At 33.8% G+C, this 23,700-nt stretch overlaps 1 protein-coding gene across 3 annotated transcripts; it reads right to left on the bottom strand.

The window, feature by feature from the left end:
* Positions 1 to 1,746: 1,746 nt before the first annotated feature.
* Positions 1,747 to 23,651, bottom strand: LOC130051722 (DCN1-like protein 5). Of its 3 annotated transcripts, none has more exons than XM_056154243.1 (11): positions 23,570 to 23,651; positions 23,018 to 23,097; positions 18,400 to 18,428; positions 16,145 to 16,284; positions 12,332 to 12,402; positions 9,379 to 9,452; positions 9,066 to 9,157; positions 7,492 to 7,600; positions 7,155 to 7,259; positions 6,295 to 6,397; positions 1,747 to 4,658 (listed from the first exon to the last, which is right to left on the bottom strand). In XM_056154243.1, exons 3-11 carry the CDS (start codon positions 18,409 to 18,411, stop codon positions 4,597 to 4,599), a joined length of 768 nt encoding a protein of 255 aa, XP_056010218.1. In that variant the 5' UTR covers positions 18,412 to 18,428; positions 23,018 to 23,097; positions 23,570 to 23,651; the 3' UTR covers positions 1,747 to 4,596. The 3 variants fall into 3 exon arrangements, with proteins under 3 accessions (XP_056010218.1, XP_056010217.1, XP_056010219.1); XM_056154242.1 differs by having other exon boundaries at positions 23,574 to 23,648; XM_056154244.1 differs by lacking the exon at positions 18,400 to 18,428 and having other exon boundaries at positions 23,574 to 23,648.
* Between the last annotated feature and the right edge of the window lie 49 nt (positions 23,652 to 23,700).

Raw genomic sequence — 23,700 nt, 5'->3', positions numbered from 1 at the left:
TCAGCTAACAAAGGAGCACAATTCGTGCCCATGGGGATTCCAACAGACTGTTGGAAGACCTGATCACCAAATACCTCGGAATATATTGTCAATGAGGAACTCCATATTTTTTATTTCAACTTCAGAGTACTTGTGTGTGGAATCAAAGTGGCGTTTAACAAAGTAATTTTGGGATGACTGATCAATGTAATAGGTTGTATTATGTCATTTAAATTTTGAATCAAAATCTCCATATACAATGTAGATCTGTGTGTAAATCACAATGCTACCAGAATTACGAACATACTCATTTATTGTGTGGAAAACATTTTGCATGATGAAAACAACTGAAATAATAATGTAAAGACTCGCTGACAAAATATATCTGTACAAGGAAGTTCACGACATGCGGAAATTTCATCCATCATACACTCCATAATATAAAACAGTCCACACCAAGTCTCTTGCAACTGTTTTCAATAATGCTCAGTCTGCAAAAATGTTTGATCTGCTTAAAGGGCAACTGTTGGCTCTCAATGCAGAAACATTCAAATTGTGATTGTTGTGATAATCATTAAATCTATTTGTGTAATGTAATTTTCAGTTATCTTATAAATGTGAAAATATGGTTCACCTGAATATTCTATAAGCATATATAGGACTGAAGTGTCAATGGACAAGATCGTGAAAATGAAGCCCTACAACATACAAGTCATCCACAGAACTTGTCAACCTACAAAGATAAAAATAACGCGCCTGCTTATTGAACGATTGTTTTTATATCAAAACTCAAAAATATGTATATAATAAGCAGAAATATCAAGTAATTTGTTAACAATATCAACTTTTACATTGAGCAACATATTCACATATGATTTCTGAACTTTGATGCCCTGTAAAACCCCAATATGTAAACCATCAGTTTAAGGACTTTTGCTTGGTGAACTTTAGATGCATTAAAATTATTAGTCAAATGATACACATGCATGTACATTACATTCTATAATAATCTACAATACAGGCGAATCATTCACTTTTATGGGGTCATATTTTTGTGGTTTGAGATTCATAAGCATGTCCAAGGAGACTTGATCTCCGAGTTGTCATTCTTTATTAGTCCCCAGTCCATTAATTCACAGGAGTGTCCATTCAGTGTAGACAATGAAAATAAACCCCAACAAAAATTAGTTATATCACTAGGAGAGGGTGTTCCAAGTTTTAAGAACTTGTGCTCAATCCTTTTGTTATAACATCTCGACAATAAAATATGTTCAAATCAAGGAGTTATACAGGATTTCAAACAACTCCTGCAAAAATCTACCCAACAGCCTTTTTGATAACGATTAACTCTCTCGTACACAAGTTCATGTAAAATCTCTATGGAAGGAAAACCATTTAGATTTGTTGCCCTTAATCATGAACAAGTATTCACGTCCTATTTCTGTACCATAAACTGAAAGCAGCATACAGTAATATCATGCACTTACACTTCTGCACAACATACTGTATTTAAAGCCCACAGCTGTGTTATGAAAAGTACATTGTATCATCATCAAAATTACACATCCACCTAAGCAATGGTGTAACTGGTCTGATGCAATATAGTGTCACCTTTCAAATTGCGTTGGTCAAATTAGACTTGCAAAAAAAAAACAGAAGTCTTTTTTCCCCTGAACATTCAAGAACTTATGAAATACTTGCCTGAAGAAAAAGTGTTTAACCATAACTTCTTTTACAATGATACTTGTTTCTCTTTCTGAAGCAAGATTGTCTGATTCAAACTCTTTTATTACATGTGTAAACAAAAGTATCAACAAGAAATGTTTACTAATGGCAAACTGCGTGCTGATACATGTACATAACAATGTTCTCTGTTGACAACATTCAGGAACTAAAAGAAAGTATACCTGGGGTTTGTAATAGACACATATACAGTATACACAAAATACATATACAAGAAAAATCAGATATACAAAAATCATTTAATTATGATATTTAATACACATTAATTGTAAAGAAAAAGTTAATTTAATATATAATATTACACAACAAATATTCACAGTCACAAGTATAACAAAAGAAATTCATGTATTCTGATTCCCGGTTACTCAATTTACAACAACTTTGATTACAGTCAAGTTTTAATGATTAAAATCAGCTGAAAGTCTAAACTTTCAGCATGCATATAATACTTATAAATAATATACATATGCAGTTAAAACAAACATGAAGAAAACTGATTAACAAAAAAAAAATTTAATAGTTATTTTGTTTAAATATCTATATTCAACTGCTTTCATGAAAAAACTACATTTTATTTGATTCATGAAATATTAACTATGACAGAGTACAATGAACTAGAGTACAATGAACTAAGTATATGTATATCCTCATTTTTGCATAGTTTACAGAGCATTTGGGAGAGTCACAAGCATATACTTAAGTGTAAAGATGAAAATTACTACTATATCGAAACATAACACTACAATCAAGATCACAAACCACAAAATAGACTACTGGTAAATAATGAATTAAACATCTCATTTTATTTATTTGTATGGTACAACTGTAAATGCCATTTTCATGTGCTGAGCTGAAAAACTAGGACCACAAAAAGCTTAAAGTGCCAGGACTAATACCAAAACAAAGCATTTGATTTAGGGGCACTAGATAGACAGTATATTCAAATGCCTTATAAATACATCCAAATCTTTCTAAATGATCTAAAATAAATAAACAATCCTTAGCTATTTAACCAAAGTTACTGCTCACACAAAACTTTTACTGAGCTCATCAATTTATATTGAACCACCGTATAAAGAGGATTATACATGTACGAAATGAAGAAGGTAAAATTCATATATAACGATGTAGTCCTAAACTGATATAAATCTTACTTTTATAAACACAATACATGAGGCTTAAGAGATTTTGATATTTACATTTCTTTTTTTTTTTAAAGATATAAAATTTGGGGGTAAATCACACAGTAAAATTTACAATATGAAAGCCTATTTCCGAATCTCAAAAGCTACAGAAAAACCTAATACCGAATCTCAGACAATTTTGTGATGCAAAATTCAACAATAAGCACGACATGTGTTCCAATCAAACATGACGTATACAAATGTGGGATCTTCAAACAAGTCATTAGTATTGTGATCGCTGTTACAGAAAAAACTGACAAAAATGTGGAATGGGAGATACCTGCTTTAAAGAATGTCACTGAATTTTCTGCATTAAACAAGAGATAAGAAAGGACATACTTTGCAATTTGGACATAACTATAAATGTTAAATTAGAATTTGGATAGACATATTCACAGCTTTAAAAATGTTCAATGTTTTTGTACTGTCAATATGTAAATGCCTATTTATTTGACTGTGGTACATTACAAATAATTTTCAAATGTATTTCAAAATTAAGTCTACAGAAATACATACTTGCAATTGTATATAACCAACAAGAATGCAGACATTAATATACTCCATGTGCCTTTTTCAGATTACATTGAAACTTATATTATGGGGTAAATTACTCAAAAAAACAACAAAAAAACCCCAACACCCCCCAAAAAACATGAGCACTATTCATTCAGAATCTTAAACTTAGTTCAACATACATTAAACAGAATTACAGATGGCAAGATGTGTTCATTTGAGGAAGACCATTTTACCACTAAACTAACCTTTCTTGAACAGGAAATACAAATATGGTACACACAGATTTACTGGCCCTTTCAAACAAAGCACAAACAGTTTTCTAGGCTTTATGAAGGTAATTCTTTCAAATTCTAAAGAATAAGTAATTGTGATAATTGTTGCACACACTAAACACCTGCAAACTAAAATGCTGAGGTAAGTGCAATACATGTACACATACACATATATACAAAATGACAGTGTATTTACACATACATGTATATACAAAATGACAGTGTATTTACACATACATGTATATACAAATGACAGTGTATTTATCAATTTAGAGTTCAAATTGCTTGTGCACACCCATGAACACAAATCTGTGATATGACAGACTAGTTACCACATTGTGTTAAAAAATACATAGCATATCTCATTGAAATTGTGTGTCCACAGCATGTAAATATACAAATCAATTCAAATTAATTCTTGCACATTGCATTCTTTCATTAGTTAATGATCATAATATATCATACACATACTACCATTCCATCTGCAGTAGTGAAAATATAGAGATATCATGTTACACTTGCTGTGGCGATTCATTTACGATATAACAATATATATGTATGTCTTTTATGCATGTTCTATACTATACTTCACATTTGTAACAATAAAAATTCTCATTATTATACATTCAACAATAGAGCACATTCAAAGGTTCCATAAAACCTTATGTTTAACAATACAGCACTTCTAAAGGTTCAATAAAACCTTACATTCTTTAGCACTTAAATTAAGATGTCTTTCAGTACATATGTTACGACACATTCCCAATGTTCACTTTCTTTTATAATCCAATGCCCAATATTTGTTAACTCATCACTCTTCATTGAATAGTGATTGTATTGATTAGCAGAAAAAGTTCCTTCTGAAACAGCATAGATCTATGAAAGACTGTGGTTTGGAATGATCAGCTGGACATGGATTTATTTTCTCTATACCATTCCACAAATTCATCCAATAAAACTGGCCCTGAAATTCATAAATATCAGTCAAGTATAACAATATCTGCAATATATTAATGGACCAAAGCCCTCACCTGACTCAATCATCTTGTTTGTGTAGGGAATTAATTTTGCACCGAGAATCTTATTGTGGCACAAACCTACAACGCCAAAGATTCAAAACAAAACCTGAAGTACATTATACAAGGATGCTTGCACATGAATTTGTTGTTTTCTGTTTGGAAGAAATTTTTAACTACAGCTATGCAACTTAGCAGGTACTGTACTTTCAATTTCAGATGAATCAAATGAATTCATTTGATCATGCAAAATATGCTTGGGAAATGTATTCATAAGATACCAAAAAAATTTGTTATGGAGTTTTGTAAAAGTATTTGTAAATGTTTTAACATTACTAACAAGAGGCCCACAGACTTTATCAGTCACCGGAGTATTAGTTATAAGTATCACTAGTTCCAAGGCCTATGAAATCTAGAATTTTTCCCCCCTGTCTTGAATACTAATATTCAACAAAAGTACAAGGATAAGTTGTAAGAACACGTCTTTTTTTTAAAAATGCCCTTGAAAGTGCCTAAAGTGATGAATTATATGGTCCCAAAGCATTCTTCCTTCCATTATCTTTTATGCTATTGGAAAGGGATGCGACTCTTCATTTGAACTCCCTTGACAAAAGGATGCTTTGTGCAAAGTATGGTTGAATGTGGTAATGTGGTGATTGAGAAGAAAGTTAAGTCAGACAGGTAGATAGACAAATGCCTACTTTGTATGGTTGAATGTGGTAACTGAGAAGAAAGTCGGACAACCAGACAGACAGATGCCTACTTTGTATGGTTGAATGTGGTAACTGAGAAGAAAGTCGGACAACTAGACAGACAGATGCCTACTTTGTATGGTTGAATGTGGTAACTGAGAAGAAAGTCGGACAACCAGACAGACAGATGCCTACTTTGTATGGTTGAATGTGGTAACTGAGAAGAAAGTCGGACAACTAGACAGACAGATGCCTACTTTGTATGGTTGAATGTGGTAACTGAGAAGAAAGTCGGACAACTAGACAGACAGATGCCTACTTTGTATGGTTGAATGTGGTAACTGAGAAGAAAGTCGGACAACTAGACAGACAGATGCCTACTTTGTATGGTTGAATGTGGTAACTGAGAAGAAAGTCGGACAACTAGACAGACAGATGCCTACTTTGTATGGTTGAATGTGGTAACTGAGAAGAAAGTCGGACAACCAGACAGACAGATGCCTACTTTGTATGGTTGAATGTGGTAACTGAGAAGAAAGTCGGACAACTAGACAGACAGATGCCTACTTTGTATGGTTGAATGTGGTAACTGAGAAGAAAGTCGGACAACCAGACAGACAGATGCCTACTTTGTATGGTTGAATGTGGTAACTGAGAAGAAAGTCGGACAACTAGACAGACAGATGCCTACTTTGTATGGTTGAATGTGGTAACTGAGAAGAAAGTCGGACAACTAGACAGACAGATGCCTACTTTGTATGGTTGAATGTGGTAACTGAGAAGAAAGTCGGACAACTAGACAGACAAATGCCTACTTTGATCCAAAATGCTCATTTGAGTTTTGGCTCAGCTGATTTAAAAGTGATGCATTTTAAAAATTATTTCCACTTACATGCTCCGTCTTCATCATAATTGGATAGGTCTGGCAGAATAGATCTACTGAATTCCAAAATGTTACACCACTGGTCTTTATTTATCACTTTATATTTGGACTGCTGTAATTAAAATGTATTCATTATGTTATCAAATGCATTTATGGTATAATAAATCATAAATTCTTTAATCTAACATTTACATTTATATACAAGTCATTTTTTGTACTAGAGATAATAATGAATCAAGATCCCCCCCCCCCCCCTCTCTCTCTCTCGTATCCAGTCTAAATTGCGTAGATTGTTTTTATGAAAAACAAATGTCTCCCCAGCTCCCAAAATTGGAAGTGCTCCAAATGAAACCTCCTCTCCTTAATGTACTGCATGGTATGGAGGAAAAAGCATGAGCAGGAACATAGACATTATGAACTCCGATAAGCCACATAGGAGACGTGTTCACAAACAATTTTACACCCTTCAACTATCAGATCCACTATAACTTTAAGGAAAAGAATTGGATCCTCCTGTCCCAACAATATGCACATCTACAAATGGCAATGAAGCATGTACAAAATTTCAAGTGTATTGGATATAGGAGGACAAGTGTTCACAAGCTATTTTACATCGTCCACCCCTCTTAGATCCACTATAACTTTTAAGAAAATAATTGGATCCTCCTGTCCCGACAATATGCGCATCTACAAATGGCAATGAAGCATTGTACAAAGTTTCAAGTCTATCCAAATAAGCCATTTAGGAGAAACATTCACAAGATTTTGTAACAGACAGACAGATGGACAGAAAGTGCAAAAAAACAATATGTCTACCCCTGAAAGAGGGGAAACATAATAATTTGTTATATGTTAATCTTGTAACTTACTTCTATGAACTGATGAAATGAGCCAAACAATGGCCAGTGTTTCCCCAACAGTAGACCCAACATTGCCTTGCCTGTCTCTACATCCATACTTCTTTGGTCTTTGTTCTGAGGGAAATCAACTTGTTTAAATACTGAACATTTATGTTGAAATGTTTTTCTAAAACAATCAGGTTTTCTTTTTCTTTAAGATTAGCACTAGAAAAGTCTCAAAGTATTATATCAATGATCACTGCAATTACAATACTGGTACTGATAACATTCTGACATTCCTATTTCTTACAACTAAATACAATTAAAAGGGTTTTATATGGAAACCAAATATGTATCCACAAATTACCCTTGCGAAATCGAATGCATATCTGTAGATATTTTTGAAATGTACAGGATCATCAAGAATTGACCGCAAGTAATCCAAACGACCTTGTAACTTTGATATACAGTCACACCTGGAAATAGAAAATTTATAGTAACATACGTGTATGACTGTACAAAAACAGTCCAAGGTAATGATACAATAAAACTCCATTACAGTAAATTCCTGGAGGTCCCATTGATTGACTGTTATCTCCATAATTCCCTATATCCATATAATGAATTATTTCTACAATTAATACCAAATTCTATATAAGAAGGTATAACTGGTAATTACAAAGCCTAGAGGACCCCCCTCCCCTCCCAACATTCATCTTTGTTTATGGAATAAAATTGATGATTACCATAAAAAGCAACACAAAACTACTTGAAATTACTGCAAAATTTCATTTTTGAGGACACATGGAGAAATTATGGAAACCTTTAAAGCTTACTCTGTAAAATGTTCATGTACGCCACTTTGAAACCAGCTAATTCAGTAATACGATCTCAATCAAATTAAACTGATCTTATAAAAATAATTTTTATGTCAAGTATATTTAACAGTAAAGCAAATGATAATCAGTACGTGTGTGACATTCGATTCACATTTGATTAAATTAAACATAGGTTTTGGTTTGGCTAGTTTTACGAAATAAAAAGTCACTGAAACCAGGCTATTGTATATTATTTTTGACACCTTAAGCAAGGCTTGTCTGTCACTTGTACAAACACATGGATATATCAGTCAGGATTCTAATTGATGGTTAGCAATGTTATTTCACTTGACAGACAGAATTAATTATGTGTGGTTTCCAATAGAAGGAAATCTTAATGGCTTTTCAGATTGCCCTTTGTGGGGTCAGCCAAAGGCCAATCTATGAAAAGTCATTCAGATTTCCTTCTTCACCCTACCAAATGTAAGAGGTTACAATTATGAATTATATCTAATTATTAAGTTTTCATACAAGTTTATGGTTTGCCCCAGCCTAGGGCATTATTGTAGTTGGTTGCAATTGATAAAAAGAATAAAAAATGCCAAAGAAAATTACATAGGTCTACATAGGTATAAAATTAGATTTTTTCCCACTGCAAAATGGCGGACAAGGGACATAACTTGCAGTGAAGTGTTGATGTGCTGATTAGTATCTAAATATCTATTGTGAGGGGTGTCCATGGGTAAAAATGAAAGAGGACACAATCCAAAAAATGTAGATGAATTACATGTAAATAAAGATGATTCTCTTGCAAAAAGAATTCATTACACAAATGGGTACAGATATATTATATTGTTTAATGCATTTGGGGAATGAAAATTAATTTGCTATATCCTTAAATTTGCTAATAACCAAATAAACATTAAGATTCAGGAAAACTTCACTGTATCCATAAATTTGTTGTATCCATGTATATACTAAACAAGTTTTACTGTACATACAACACCCATGGTTCATGGGGACTATTTTAATGACAGCTCTAAAGAGCTGTAATCATTGATATAAAAAATCGGGCCCCCGAAACCTTCACACTCACCAAGCAATGCTTTGTGTTTGGACTTACTGTAGTTCTGTCATTCCTTTTAACCATTCTGCTTTTGTGAAGAAACCCATAGATTTTGCATCCAGTTTCCATGCCAAACATAGCATTACAATCTAAATAGAAAAAAACCCAAAAAAGGATACAAAATGAAAAGAAATAAAAGTTAATTTAGGTAAACTTTTAAACAATACTAACAAAAAATACTTGTATATCTATTGTTTTGGAGGTCTGAGCAGCAAACTACTTGTACCCTGTTAATATCTTAAGAAATATATGTATCAAATAAGATCATAAATTATTGCATGTTTTCGGTGTTTCTATGAATATTTCTTACATTTTCTGGTTCAACTCCAATGTCCTCACAAAATTTTTCCATTCCTTCTGGTCCCAATACATCTTCATCTGAATCTGTAGAATACAACACAAATCCTAAATGCCACCAAGAGTCACGAAATTAAACTAGACCTGTCCTAACAGAACTAATCTCAATGCATGGCTCATCCATATTGGGGCATATTTGAAATATTGTATAGTTGAAGACCAGAAAGTCAAATGAGATTCATGAATGCAAATGACTGTAGATTCTTTATTTTACATGAGTACTTAAAATCGTAAAATGACTCGTACAGGTAAAGATGCGAGAACATGAATTTGTGAGTTTTTACGTGCATTTCAGCATACAAAAATAAAAGCAAATAAATATATTTGCAAGTGGTGCCTCTTACTAAATCATGCAATAATGAATTCTTCACATATATTTAGGAATCTACAGTATAGGCGACCCCCGATTGTTATTGATTGATATATACATGGACCATAAAAAGGAGAAAATACAAATTTGAGCGATACTGAAAAACTCTTTGGTCACCAACTTGAATCTGCACTTAGAAATGTCAACCTACCAGCATCATTATCATTTAGAAATGTCAACCTACCAGCATCATTATCACTTAGAAATGTCAACCTACCAGTATCATTATCACTTAGAAATGTCAACCTACCAGTATCATTATCACTTAGAAATGTCAACCTACCAGCATCATTATCACTTAGAAATGTCAACCTACCAGCATCATTATCACTTAAAAATGTCAACCTACCAGCATCATTATCACTTAGAAATGTCAACCTACCAGCATCATTATCACTTAGAAATGTCAACCTACCAGCATCATTATCACTTAGAAATGTCAACCTACCAGTATCATTATCACTTAGAATGTCAACCTACCAGTATCATTATCACTTGCAACCTCCATGGTGTTCCTCCTTAGATTTATATAACAAGATGTGTTCTAAAACACATACACCCTAAAATGCCCATACCGATGAAAGACTTTACTTAATTCTTGCATATAAACTCTTCGACATGAAGACTTATATAATAAATAATGATGCCTGGTAAATAAATTCATCATTGTATAAACATGAAAATAAAGTCTCACGAAATAAGTGATCTACAGTAATCCAGGTGGCAAGGTCTAAACATGTACAGCCAGCATGCGTTAAATGAGAAATCTGCCTTAAAAATTCTGAAAGTCTAACACAATAGCAGACAATGATAGTAATATCCTATTACATGTATCATCCACAAGGCCTTTGTTAAAGGGGTTTAGAAACAATTTGAGCTAAAAAAAATATTAATTTTATTTTCCCATTTTTAATGTTTCCAATGTTAAACAAGAGGTACTGTGGCAATGCTCACTAAGAATACCCCCCGCTTACCCCAATCTCCCAAAGGGTGTTGGTAATAGGTATAAACTACCTCTTTTCTGAGTGTAAAAAACAAATGGCATGACAAACCGAACCATATTGCTACTTTGATGTCCAGTGCTCTTGACCTTTGGACCCCAAAATCGATAGGGAACATCTTCATCCCATGGGTAGTCCATATGTATGATATGGTGACTGTAGGTGGAAAGGATAACGCTTTAGAGCCCGGAAACCATATTGCTACTTTGATGTCCAGTGTGCTTGACCTTTGGACCCCAAAATCAATAGGGAACATCTTCATCCCATGGGTAGTCCATATATATGATATGGTGACGGTAGGTGGAAAGGATAATGCTTTAGAGCCCGGAAACCATTGCGTCTACAGACAGACGGACAACCCGATTCCAGTATACCCCCCCCCCCCCCCCCCCACAACTTGTTGCGGGGGGGTATAATTATGGTATTTGTAATGATTAGCAAAAATTCAAATGTTAGTTGTTAAGCTAAAAGTGAGATACAGTACTCACATTTCTTTGTAATCTAAACAAGGCTTGTGACATATTCTTGTTTACATATAAATTGCTTATTAGAAAATGACACAAACCTTGTTTACTTAACAAGGAATTGTAACTCGACATCTTGACATTCAAATTTTTACTGAAAATTAGAGATATATAAGTTAAGCATCGTAAACATTACAAATGGAAAAGTATAATCTGAAAATTTTAAAGCAATACAAGCTGTAACTGACGTTATTTTTTCAACTATCAAAATATGCATCAATTAACTTCTATCTGTATAACTAATATAATCCCCAAGATTTGAGAGCATATTTACAATGAGCGTTTCGTATAAACCGCCATTGCGTCGTATACACGGACATGGGAACAATGATTGCCAAACATAATCGGGTTGCGGAGACCGAGGTTATATACATAGATGGAAACTGACATGAGTAACTACATGTTTCGTTTGACAAGAAGTACTACAAGTGTAAGAAAATAATAATTATGCAAATGTGCTACTCTAATGAAATTTTGATAGTGAATTTTCTATAAAATTAGCATATTAAATTATTTACAAACCTGACACGTGCTCAGTGCCTCTCTTTTACTTTTTTTTCCTAACTAGTGACCTCAGAGGTCAATGCATATCAGAGATTACAAGCAGGAATTACTGACAAGATGACAATGATTCATGAATCGACATTTTCTGCTGATTTGACAGGTTTATTGCTTCATTAGATTCATTCTGATTCTATTAAGTTGTAAATATTCAATCACAAATATGTTAAATATTTGTTCTTTTATTTTTCAATTTATTTACCGTCAGTTACAGCTTGTATTACTTTAAGCTCAAATCATGTCCATGCCACTTTAAAAGACTACACCAATTACATGTAAAATATCCCTTTTGAAAAGTAATACTTCAGTTTTCTCTGAGCGATTCATTTACGACAAGGTCATCAGATATAGCTTACAGCTACCAAATATCAAAGCCCTGTTCCTAGACAGACATGCCAACTTACAAAGTGCCTGTAATCAATCAAATCAATCAAGAGTATAAAACAGTACCTGTATACTCATGGAACCATGCTATGCATCTCTTTGTACTAAAATCGTTTTCGAGTTCATTACGTCTGGACCTGAAATTGATTGAAAACATATTACTATATCTCTACATCATTTCATTCTTATCTGCCCCTGTTGCCCACCCATTCTCAAAACAAGAGCCCCACGGGTTACATCACTCATCTGAGCAGCAGCTTCCAACTGTAACAAACAGATTTATTTTGTTCTTTTTCCTCATCAAAGGAGTCATGGTTGAACAAATCTGATGCAGCAATGTGAAAATTACTTGCTACTCATTTCACAATAACCTTTTTCAAAGCAAAAAATTCCACACTTGTGTTCATATAATCTAACATGAAATGGATTCAATGTGAACCTCACCTGGTTCAAAAGGGCAACAATCTGATTAAAATCATATCCCTTTTTAAAAAAGATTTATACAATATACATCCATGTAAACTTTGGAACCCCATTGTAGCTCCTTTGTGGACATACCGGTCACCTGCGTATTAGATAAAAGTATCACTTAGTCCCAAGGACTACGAAATCTAGAAAAAATTATTAAACAAGATGTGTTTTTAAAACTTAAATGCCCTTGAAAATGACTATACTGATGAAAGGCTTTACATGATATAATATATGTAACATAAACACAACATCACTAATTCGGACCCATCCTAGAGTCAAATCCCTGAAGTTGTAAAATTCACAATTTTGGTACACCCTTTTCTGCTTTTCCTAAATATGCATTTTATAGTTTTCTATATTGTATCAGCAAACTTAAAGAAGTCTTTCAAATGATAAAGACAATAAGGTAGCAGGGGACAGTTTCGCACTATAGGCCCGGTCAACTTTTTCAAAAAATGGAATTACCCTGTATTTGAAGTGATATTACATGTGTAAAAATGTATACAATAATTTTAGGATGCATGTCAAATGTAGCTGAGTGCTTAGTAAAAATGTTGATATACAACATGTAGGTGTCACCATGATTCCTAGCATATAGATGGGTGCAAATACGAAACTAAGACACGTGGTCAGTTGCTGAAGAAATTCCGGTGAAAACATGCAGGGTCTAGCAAAAGGTCTGTAGCTGTGAGGGAAGGTGGATGGCCCCATATGAGAGGTAGATTTTTGAGAAGGGCAGATAGGGTTCTTGATTGTGCACAGTGTCTAAATCCCCATGTTTGGTACTGTGATGGTGTGGGGGTGGTGCGGATTAGCCCAAATGAGGGAAAATCAAAGCAAAAAAGGGGAACCTGCTCAGAGCATGTTTTGTGCACCAGCACCAGTATTTATAGATTACATGTAATTTAGGGTCATAATTTATTAACTACACTAATATGAAATACAAGTATTGACATAAAAGGGAAATATGATTTTTCATTAGTCTGTCATAATCTGACTTTGGTGTATACCCCCTATCCACATGTTTCAAAACCAAAGAAACTGTCCCCTGCCACCTAATCACTATCATAATTTTAGCTCCATCCTGGATCCAAACCCCCTAGGATCATGAAATTTACAATTTTGGTAAAGGACTACTTACTCCTTCTAAATACCTATTTAGTATCAATAGCATTAAAGAAGATATTATTTAAATGTTTACACATATACACTATATACCAAGTTTGTCGCTGCCCTAGATTCAGAACCACTGCCCCAGGGATCATGAACTTAACAATTTTGGTAGAGGTCTCCCTAGTAAGGACCTTTACATCACTATCCATCTAGTTTTTCTTAGATATATGAGGTTGTAGAGAAGAAGACTTTTGAAAATAGGTAAATTTTTGGCAGTTTTTGCCCAGTCCCTAAGGCCCAGGGGATGCAGGAGTCCAAATATTGACAATTTAAGTCCCCCTTGTCTGAAAGATGCTTCATACCAAATTTGAATAGAGTTGGAATGGTAGTTATCAAGAAGATGTTAAAAATGTTCAATTGTTAACACATTTAATCACTGACCATTTTGGCCCCACTCTGATACCAAAACCCCACTGCTGGGATCATGAAATTTACAATTTTGGTAAAGGGCTACCTGCTCATTATAAATATCCATTTAGTTTCAATTTAGTATTAATGAAAGAAAAAGTGAGCATACCCAATGCTCCAACATTGCTTGACAATGCCTCACATAATGAATGGTAATGCTATGCAGGACAGATGGGCTCAAACTTCTAATTTCAAAAGGGGCATACTGTAAACCAACTTTTATTCATGTGAGAAAATTTTGCAAGATTAGCGAGAACCCCATCTCGTGAACCAGTCCTTGAATGTCTGTCATCTGTAATGAAAAAGGACTTGATTGCGAAAATTATTTGCCATGAACCAGTTTACCACAGGTGAATCACGAAATAAAGTAGTCGCGAATAAAAGTTGGTTTACAGTAACTCCCAGAAAAATTCTTGAGTAAAAATTTCCTGGGGATATGCATATCTACACCAATGTGTCCTTATTAACTACAAAGTTTCACGAAATTCTGTTGAGCTGTCTAAAAGGAGTTATGCTGATATGAACAGGACAGATGGGCTCGGAATTCACAGTTCAAAAGGGGCATAACTCCCAGAAAAATCATTGAATCAGAATTTCTTGGGAAAATGCACATCTACACAGTGTATCCTTATTAACAACAAAGTTTCACGAAATTCTGTTGAGTAGCCTCAGAGGAGTTGAGCTGATAAGAACAGGACAGATGGGCTTGAAATTCTAAGTTCAAAAGGGGCATAACTCCCACTTTTTTTTTATTGCATCAGAATTTCTTGGGAATATGCACAAAAAATGGACTGACGGAACAAAAACATTATACCGTCCACAACTCGTTGCGTGGGGTATAATAATGCCAAAAGATATTGAAGTCCTGTTTTCTTCTCAATACAAAACCACAGTATTATAACATACCCCTGCCTATCACCATCCACCAACACATTTTGTGCATAAAATGACCCAGTCAAATGCCATTAAACCACTCCTACTGATTACATGTATTGTCAGTCAAATTTTCCCCAGAAAATTGTTGTTCACTTTGTTTAGTTTAACTCAGTAGGGAAAATTTAAAATCTTAAATGTATGAATGTAGATAGAGGTCAAAATCTACCTCACTTAGTTTTGAGAATTCTGGGTGCTGCAAATAACCAACAAATGACCTTAGCCTTGGGAAATCGTTATGACATGTACAAGACCTGCTGGTTCCGAGGTATGACATGTCATAAATATTTCTAGATCTTGACATAAATTTTGAATCTTTAGAATCCATAACAAATGAAGAAATTGAACATTCACAACAAATATACACAATAGCAAAAACTTTTTAAGATGTGACAATGAAGACCACCTACACATGTCCCTACTCTCGTAGATGCATGAATTATGATTTCAACAAGCTTGTTTGGAAGTGTTTGCTAAAAATGATGAAATAATAATAATATAATAATGATAAGATTTATATAGCATCTTATATAAAACAAATTACTCCGAGACGCTTTACAAGAGTAAGAAGAGGAATAAAACACAATTAAATGTCATAAGGTCTTATATCTGCAAAATTATCAAAATAAAACACTATAATCAAGACCAATTTTTTATTTAACGTTGAGCACTATGCAAAGTATTAGTAATCAACAAATTGGATAATAGGCAAACTAAAGCTGTGAATATTTTCATGCACTAGTTGGTCACTGTAATGTACCAATAATAAAAAATATATCCATACTGCATCAAAGCCTTTTGGACTGAGAGTATATATTGATAACAAATTTATTGATTACAACTACAATCAAAAATAAAGTGGGAGGAAAAAATTTTCTTGTGTATATATCATACCATGTAGACACCTTTGCCTTTTTATTCCTTGGATCCTCAGTGGTAGGTGAGCTTCGTTTTCTTCTTATTGGCATACTGAAGTAATTTGTGCAATTACTCCAAAGTCCAGAATTAGCCAGAGAATTTCTCTCTCCAAGAGACTGTAACAAATGACATTTGAAAAATTTTAAGGAAAAAAAATCAATACTTATCTCTAAAGTGTACTGTTCTTGTTCACAGATTTTAATATTATGTCAGCTGTAGGGCCAAGATGACATATGTCTACATCAATATCTATCTCAATACAACTGTTTTGATATGACACAAATCGCATTATTTCATATTCCAAAGAATGTCATTGATTTCAAGAAAATCATATAACATCATTCCACACATCAAACTCTTCATTTTTGCTGTCCATGTCAATATGTAACAACCACAGTAAGACAGAAATGCTGATTCAATGAATAGTTTTAAAGCTGTAACTTGAACATACAAACATCTTCATGTCGCAAAATAATTTTTAAAGAGTTCACAATTATCATTAACTCTCTAAATTCATGTATAATGATCCCAAACTACCCCATTGGGGTTATGATTTAATGATAAATGAAACTCAAATCCACACAGCATGGGGATGCTTCAATATCTACGCACATTGATTAAGAATTCCGTCCAATTTTCCCTATGATACTGCCATCAAGAAAAGAATTATAAGATTCATTTCTTAAAGAACATAATAGGACAACTGTCAATTTTTCAAATTGCATATGAATTACAAAAAATATTGCCTTAACATTGAAAACGGAAGTTTAAAAAGTGGGGGTTACAGATAATTTTTTTTGAAATTATTGACCAAAATACTAAATTTCAAACAAAAACTTCAATCAGGCATATTAATATAGACTTTTAAAAGAATTGTTGTTCTGCTTTTTCTATGAATTATGCATTCAATTTTTATACATTATCAGCAAAATGAAAACTATATATGCCATATTCTTTGGGTATTATCAAAGGTATAAAAAGCATGTGTTTTATACCAAGTTATATAAGTTATACACTTTATGCAAATTATGCAATTTAATTCAATTGGATTAAAATGTAATCAAGCTAATTTCCTATTTAATCATGCATTCTCCGAGTCAGATAGTGAACACCCAATGTGACAATGCTCAGGAATTTTAAAGTAAACGAATTACATGGCAATGTAAAAGAGTGGATGACCTGCAGGCTGTAGACGGGACACATTCAGCAATAAAAGACAGTCAGATAGAAAACATGGTAGAAAAAACCAATTTGAGCAATAGAAGGGGAGTTATATTTCATGTTTAACATGAAATCACCATTCAGTAGGACTACATACTGTACAGTAGACGAAATTCTTATCTCCCATGATGCTTCTAATAATAATTTTCTCACGTGCTTGCACACATTCACCATTAACATCATTCCTTCATAAACATGCACTAGAAAATCAGTTTCCCTCTTATATTGAGTAGACCAGTACTCCTTTAATACCTGTATATAATTCGTTGAAATTGTAAAATCATATCATTTTTCAAAGTTTATCATACCGACAAAATACACGGTCTGCTTTAAATATTGAAGAAAATAATGTTTAATACAGTACATATACCTTTAAAGAAGTCTTTCAAATGATAAAGACAATGATAAATTTAGCCCTACCCTGGTACCAAAACCCCTACCCCTGGGATTGTGAAATTTACAATTTTGGTAATGGGCTACTTGCTCCTTCTAAACATCCATTTAGTATCAACAGCATTAAAGATGTTAGTTACATATTTTACACATAAACATTAAATACCAAGTTTGGCTCAACCCTGGAGTCAGATGAGCGAAATATTCTCGAGAGGAGATAATGAAATTTACAATTTTCATAGAAGCATTCATGCTGTACATGACTACATTTAGTTTTTCTTACATATGTGCAGTTGTAGAAAAGATGTTTAAAAATTAGTAAATTTTCAGCAGTTTTGCCCCACCTCAAAGGGAAAAGAAGTCCTGAAATTCAAAATCTGTGTCCCCCTTGTCTCAAAGATGCTTCATATCAAATTTGAAAGGAATTGATATAGTAGTTATCAAGAAAAAGTTAAAAATGTTGAATTGTTAACTCACGATGGACACAGACCAATAGCAATGTCACCCGACTCAGGTGATCTAAAAATTCTACTCAGTTTGGCTATTAGAATAAAAAGACAAGTTCCTAAAGTGTAACTTGAAATTTAAGTGTAAGCTTGGAAAATGAGAATACTTACCTCATCACGCATAAAGTGACTTCCAAGATCTTTTAATAAAAACAATATTTAATTCGAAAAAAAAAGGGATTCGGAAAAACAGGGTTATGCCTATACATATCCTCAGGGTTGAAACTTTACTGAAATGTTCAAGACACATGTGTGCTCCTGAAATGTTATTTCTGGGAGCCCACAACAAAACATGCTAGCCCACATCTGATGAAATATAATGCAAGAAATCCATGACATGTTTGAATGGATCATATATTTTGAGTTTGTTTCATTATACCGTTTGAATACATAGCAATATTTAGAGAGGTTAAAAATAGGTTTCCATACTTTTTTATTTTAAATAATATGCATAAATATACATGTACTATACTACAAAAACATTATCAAATTATTTGTATTCCAACTCAATATTTTGCAATTTATTCTGACAACAACACTGCTTTTTTAGTACAAACAGTAGCTTTTTATTTTTTCATATCCCTATGTCATAAACATCATGAAGACTGCAATCGTACCCTTCTTGCCAACAGCTCAAAAACATCTAGCTGTTTTGAAATCAGTGATCTTGCAGATCCACTTGGGTAAAAATCGCACATGGTTTACTTTCGCTTTAGAAGGTCTTCAAAACGCTTTAAATATACATAATGTAGCTTGTAAATAACTCTCGGAAAAGTGTCTGGTCACTAAAGATATAACAATTACCAAACCCGATACAATTATGACCAAATCCTATTAAAAGAAATCACTCGCCATGAGGGCAAGCGAGACAGCGAATTTAGGTGCCCATTAAGTTTAAACTCTGCAGTATGCAATATACTCTTATCCTTTGGTTGAAATGCTACATTTATACAGCCAGATGTACTGAGAAATCATTGAACATTCGTTTTGCAATATCCTACTTAGAACTCTTTTATGAAACGCAAAAATTTGATACCCATTGGAACAGATCTTTCCTTAACGTTCTCTCTCTCACATATAAAAAACCGGTCTGTATTCCTACATGATCCTTGGTATGCATATTGAACATGTATTATGATCTATACAGATTGTTCACAAAAATAATAATTTAAAAAAAAGAGTTTAAACCCTGATCCTGTCCATGACTCCAATTTGCACAATAGAACTGTACAGTATTTGATAAATACTTCAATTTAAATAAAGACTCTGAAGCATACTACTACACCAGTGGAATGGTGAACAAATGCTGAACAGTTTGGGAACGACAACTTTGTTTGGAGAACGAATGCTGAATGGTTTGAACAGAACAGTTCTCATTGGGAATGGAACGCTTTAAAATCAGGAATGAACAGTTCTCACAAAGAACAGAACGCTTTGGTCCAAGATGGGAAAGAACAGTTTGGGCTCAATTTCAAATTCTGCATTTGGGACACTTTTTGTCTTTTTTATTCATACATAGACATTGCGTCCGCTCCCCTATAGACTAGTACATGTACACCATTACTATTGATCACTACGTACCTTCATACTTTCTTTTGAAGATGACAACACACCAGTTGAAATTCATTTTATCTTTCCAACATTTTCACCATTTCAAAACATATTAAATTCATATTAGTCTAAGAATTATGCATATTAAATGTAGATCTCATAATTTGACATTTTGTTTGTACAAAAATTCTCTATCGAACAAAAAAAAAAAAAAAAAAGAAAGAAAGAATCCCCACTGCACAAACTTTTTCTTTTCATCAACAGTAAATTATTCATTTATTGGTTTCAAAAAGAATAATCCATTTTTACATATTTTCTTCTTCAGTAAGTTGATGTCCATTTACAATTTTGATGAAAGTAAATTTCCCTTTTACCCCAAAATGAAAATATGCTCTGCCATGTCATAAGGAACTGGTATTTGTCTGTAAACTTTTATGGATCTGATCTGCAGAACTCTCCATCCTTGTACAACAATAAAAATAGATTATCTAATCAAAGCAATTATCTTCTTCCATCTCCACTAAGCGCCATGTTGAGCTGCACGAGTTCCAACTGACCATGCGGGGATGAATGCTTTGAGGGAAATAACTTTTTTAGATGAGAGAAGAATACTTTGGTCTAAGAACAAAATACTGAATGGTTTGATGTGGGAATGGAATGATTCTTTAAATATTGGGAATGGAACTCAGTGCTCCAAGTTGCGAGTAAAATGGTCGCATTTGTGACCAGAAAATCAATTTTGTGACTAGAGATTATAATCAAGTCACATTTTCGCGAGTGGAGAAAATTTGGACATCCAGTAAAATTTTATAATCGGGATCGGAAGTCTGAATAAATATTTTTCAGTCTCGGTCTAAGAATCAAGATGGCGGGAAACGAGGGTTAGAGCACTTTGGATTTATCAACTGGTAGTGAACAGTAGAAGCCTCAGCCTAGTACATGTAACGAAAAAATTCAAGAATCACACGGAGAAGGCTCTGCATCTAAAGACGACGTAGTTGTATCTGAAGAAAAAAGCAAAAGTAAAGAACCCCAGTCTTGAAATGACTGAAGGAATTTTCGTGGTTGATATACAGAGATAGCAAAATGTTTTGAAGAAGTTGTGAGGCCAATCAGCCAGTAACGTCCACCATTTCTGGACACCCATTATCTGATTTCGCTACGACCGGGTGAACATTTTTCAAATGTAGAAGTGTAACTATTCACAGTAACAGTAAAAGCCATGTCTTTGTCTGTGACTGCATTATTGGCTCAGTAAGTCGAGTGGGGCAACTGTTGCTGCTAATTTTCAAAGACATTTACAAACTTGGGATGTAATGTTGTTATACATGCTGGTACTGATTGTGAAGCAAAAGATCCAACAAAAATAGAAGCTCTTAAATTATTCGCATAAGCAGTGAAGACCCACTTATTAAAGACCTTGTGTGGAACGCTGGGTTTTCTTCTCCAGAAGCGTACTGTAAAATATACAGGATGGCCCAATGCAATATAACTTTTGCCAGAGTAAATACTTGACTTGTTAACATCCAGCATGTTTCACGGCACATTTCTAATCAGTTTAAAAATAAAACAAACAAAACGCATGCATGGATGTCGAGTTTTTTCTTGAAAGATATTCAAATTAAAAAAAAAACAACTTCGTAAGTCTTATTTACAAAATCTTTTACCATGGCGAGTAGAAATTTTGGAAATGGCCACTAGAAATTTGATAATGGCGATCAGAAGTCTTGAAGTCGCCATTTTGCGACCTGTTCGCAGATGTGACTTGGAGCACTGGAACTTTGACGTAACAATTTAAATGGTGTAGTAGTACGCTTCAGAGTCTGTAGGACATGTCAAATTTTCAATTTTAAATAATCATGCAAAAATTGTGTACTTCATCATATCTTAATATTCCAATTATAACAAGAGGCCCATGGGCCACATCGCTCACCTGGGCTCATATTTAAAGATTTTTCCTATGCGCATGTAAAACTTTGATTCCTATTGTGGCCCAAACCTACTCCCTGGGGCCCATGATTTTTACAAAATTGAATCTGCAATATGTCATGAAGCTTTCATGTAAATGTAAACTTTTCTGGCCAGTGATTTTTAAGAAGAAGATTTTTAACGATTTTCCCTATATATTTGTATGTAAAATTTTGATCCCCTACTGTGGCCCCATCTTACCCATGTGGACCATGATTTTTACAAACTTCAATCTGCACTATGTCCGGAAGCTTTTGTGCAAATATAGATTTCTTTAGTCTAATGGTTCTTGAGGAGAAATTTTTTAAAGATTTTTTTTGTATTTATTAGTTATGTAAAATTTGATCCCCTATTGTGGCCCCATCCTAACCACAAGGGTCATGAGTTTCACAAACTTGAATCTGCACTATGTATGGAAGCTTTCATGTAAATCTCAGCTTTTCTGTTGAGAAGATTTTCCCTATATACATGTATTTGTATAAAAAACTTTGATCCCCTAATTTGTAGCCTCATCTTACTCCCGGAGGTCATGATTTGAACAAACTTGAATCTGCACCATGTCAGAAAGCTTTCATGCAAATTTCCACTTTCCTGGCCCAGTAGTTTTTGGAGAAGATTTTTAAAGGTTTTCCCTATATATTTGTATGTAAAACTTTGATCTCCTATTGTGGCCCCATCCAACCCCTGGGGGTCATGATTTTAACAAACTCAAATCTGCACTATGTAAGGAAGCTTTCACGTAAATTTCAGCTCCTCTGGCCCAGTGGTTCTTGAGAAGAAGATTTTTAAATGACCCACCCTATTTTTGCAATTATCTCCCCTTTTAAGGAGACAAGGCCCTTCATTTGAACAAACTTGAAAGCCCTTCACCCAAGGATGCTTTTGGCCTACTTTGGTTATAATTGGCCCATTGGTTCTGGAGAAGAAGTCGAAAATGTAAAAAGTTTACAGACGAAGAGACACAGACAGACAACAGGTCATCAGAAAAGCTCACTTCAGCTTTCAGCTCAGGTGAGCTAACAAAACTGAATTGGTATGCCTCTTCAATTATTCCCATAAACTGATTATTGTGTTTTCCAGTTGATTCCCAATACTAATGAATATGGAATAAAAGGAAATTCAGACACAGGTTATTGTTTGCAAAAGTAAAATATCTGTGTGCAAGCGTTGGTTTAAATAAAAAACTTTAATATATGAAACAAACATATACCAGAGATGTGAACCTCCTATCTAAGTAAGGACCAGTGCTCTCCTCCTCCAGACTGAAAGCTACTGGGCACTCATTACACTCTGGAAATAAATTTAAAGTATATTAACAATATCTCCATCTATTTTAGTCAAAGTCACCAACCACTATAGTACTCAGTTTGATTAAAATCTATCCTATCTTTCAACATTTTCTCTCAATGTTCAAATGCTGGTGAAACACTGACATTTGGACAAAGTTTATTGCGTTCTCAAAAACATGTATGCAAATGGTGTCCCCACTTCTTATTGAAACATTTTGAGAAATACCCAATAGTAATTGACAGAAGCAAATCTAGCATTTACCCGTTGTTCTTAAGAAAAAAGGTAACTCATAATAACAAACATTACATTGATTTTTTTTTTCTCTTCAGTTTATCGACCTGGTATTTACCTACTTCCAAATCAGTACGCCTATACAATGCAAGACATGGTTTAAGAATAACCTATCAATTATTGAAAAATTAAACATTCAATCAATTTCCCTCTGAAAAGAAAATGTTTTAATTCGCCTAACCTACGGTAAATATTCAGGATTGTCCCTTCTGTAACTTTTGGAGGAAACCTACCGGAAAATGCTGACGAGCATGCGTTCTGAGTTTGTCAACACAGACCATGACATTTTAGAAAAACTATTTTGATTGGCTT

The sequence above is a fragment of the Ostrea edulis genome, chromosome 2, assembly GCF_947568905.1.
Source record: "Ostrea edulis chromosome 2, xbOstEdul1.1, whole genome shotgun sequence".
Lineage (NCBI taxonomy): Eukaryota > Metazoa > Mollusca > Bivalvia > Ostreida > Ostreidae > Ostrea > Ostrea edulis.
Note: the sequence above shows the minus strand (reverse complement) of the source record. Positions and strands in the feature narration are given on the sequence as shown.

Bases quoted from the DNA above. Each gene is read 5' to 3' on its own strand.
- LOC130051722 (XM_056154243.1), bottom strand. The intron at 9,453-12,331 runs GTACTGTTTTAT...TGTATTCTACAG, and splicing joins ATGGTTCCATGAGTATACAG to ATTCAGATGAAGATGTATTG. The intron at 7,260-7,491 runs GTAATTTGTGGA...GATTTCCCTCAG, and splicing joins ATGCATTCGATTTCGCAAGG to AACAAAGACCAAAGAAGTAT.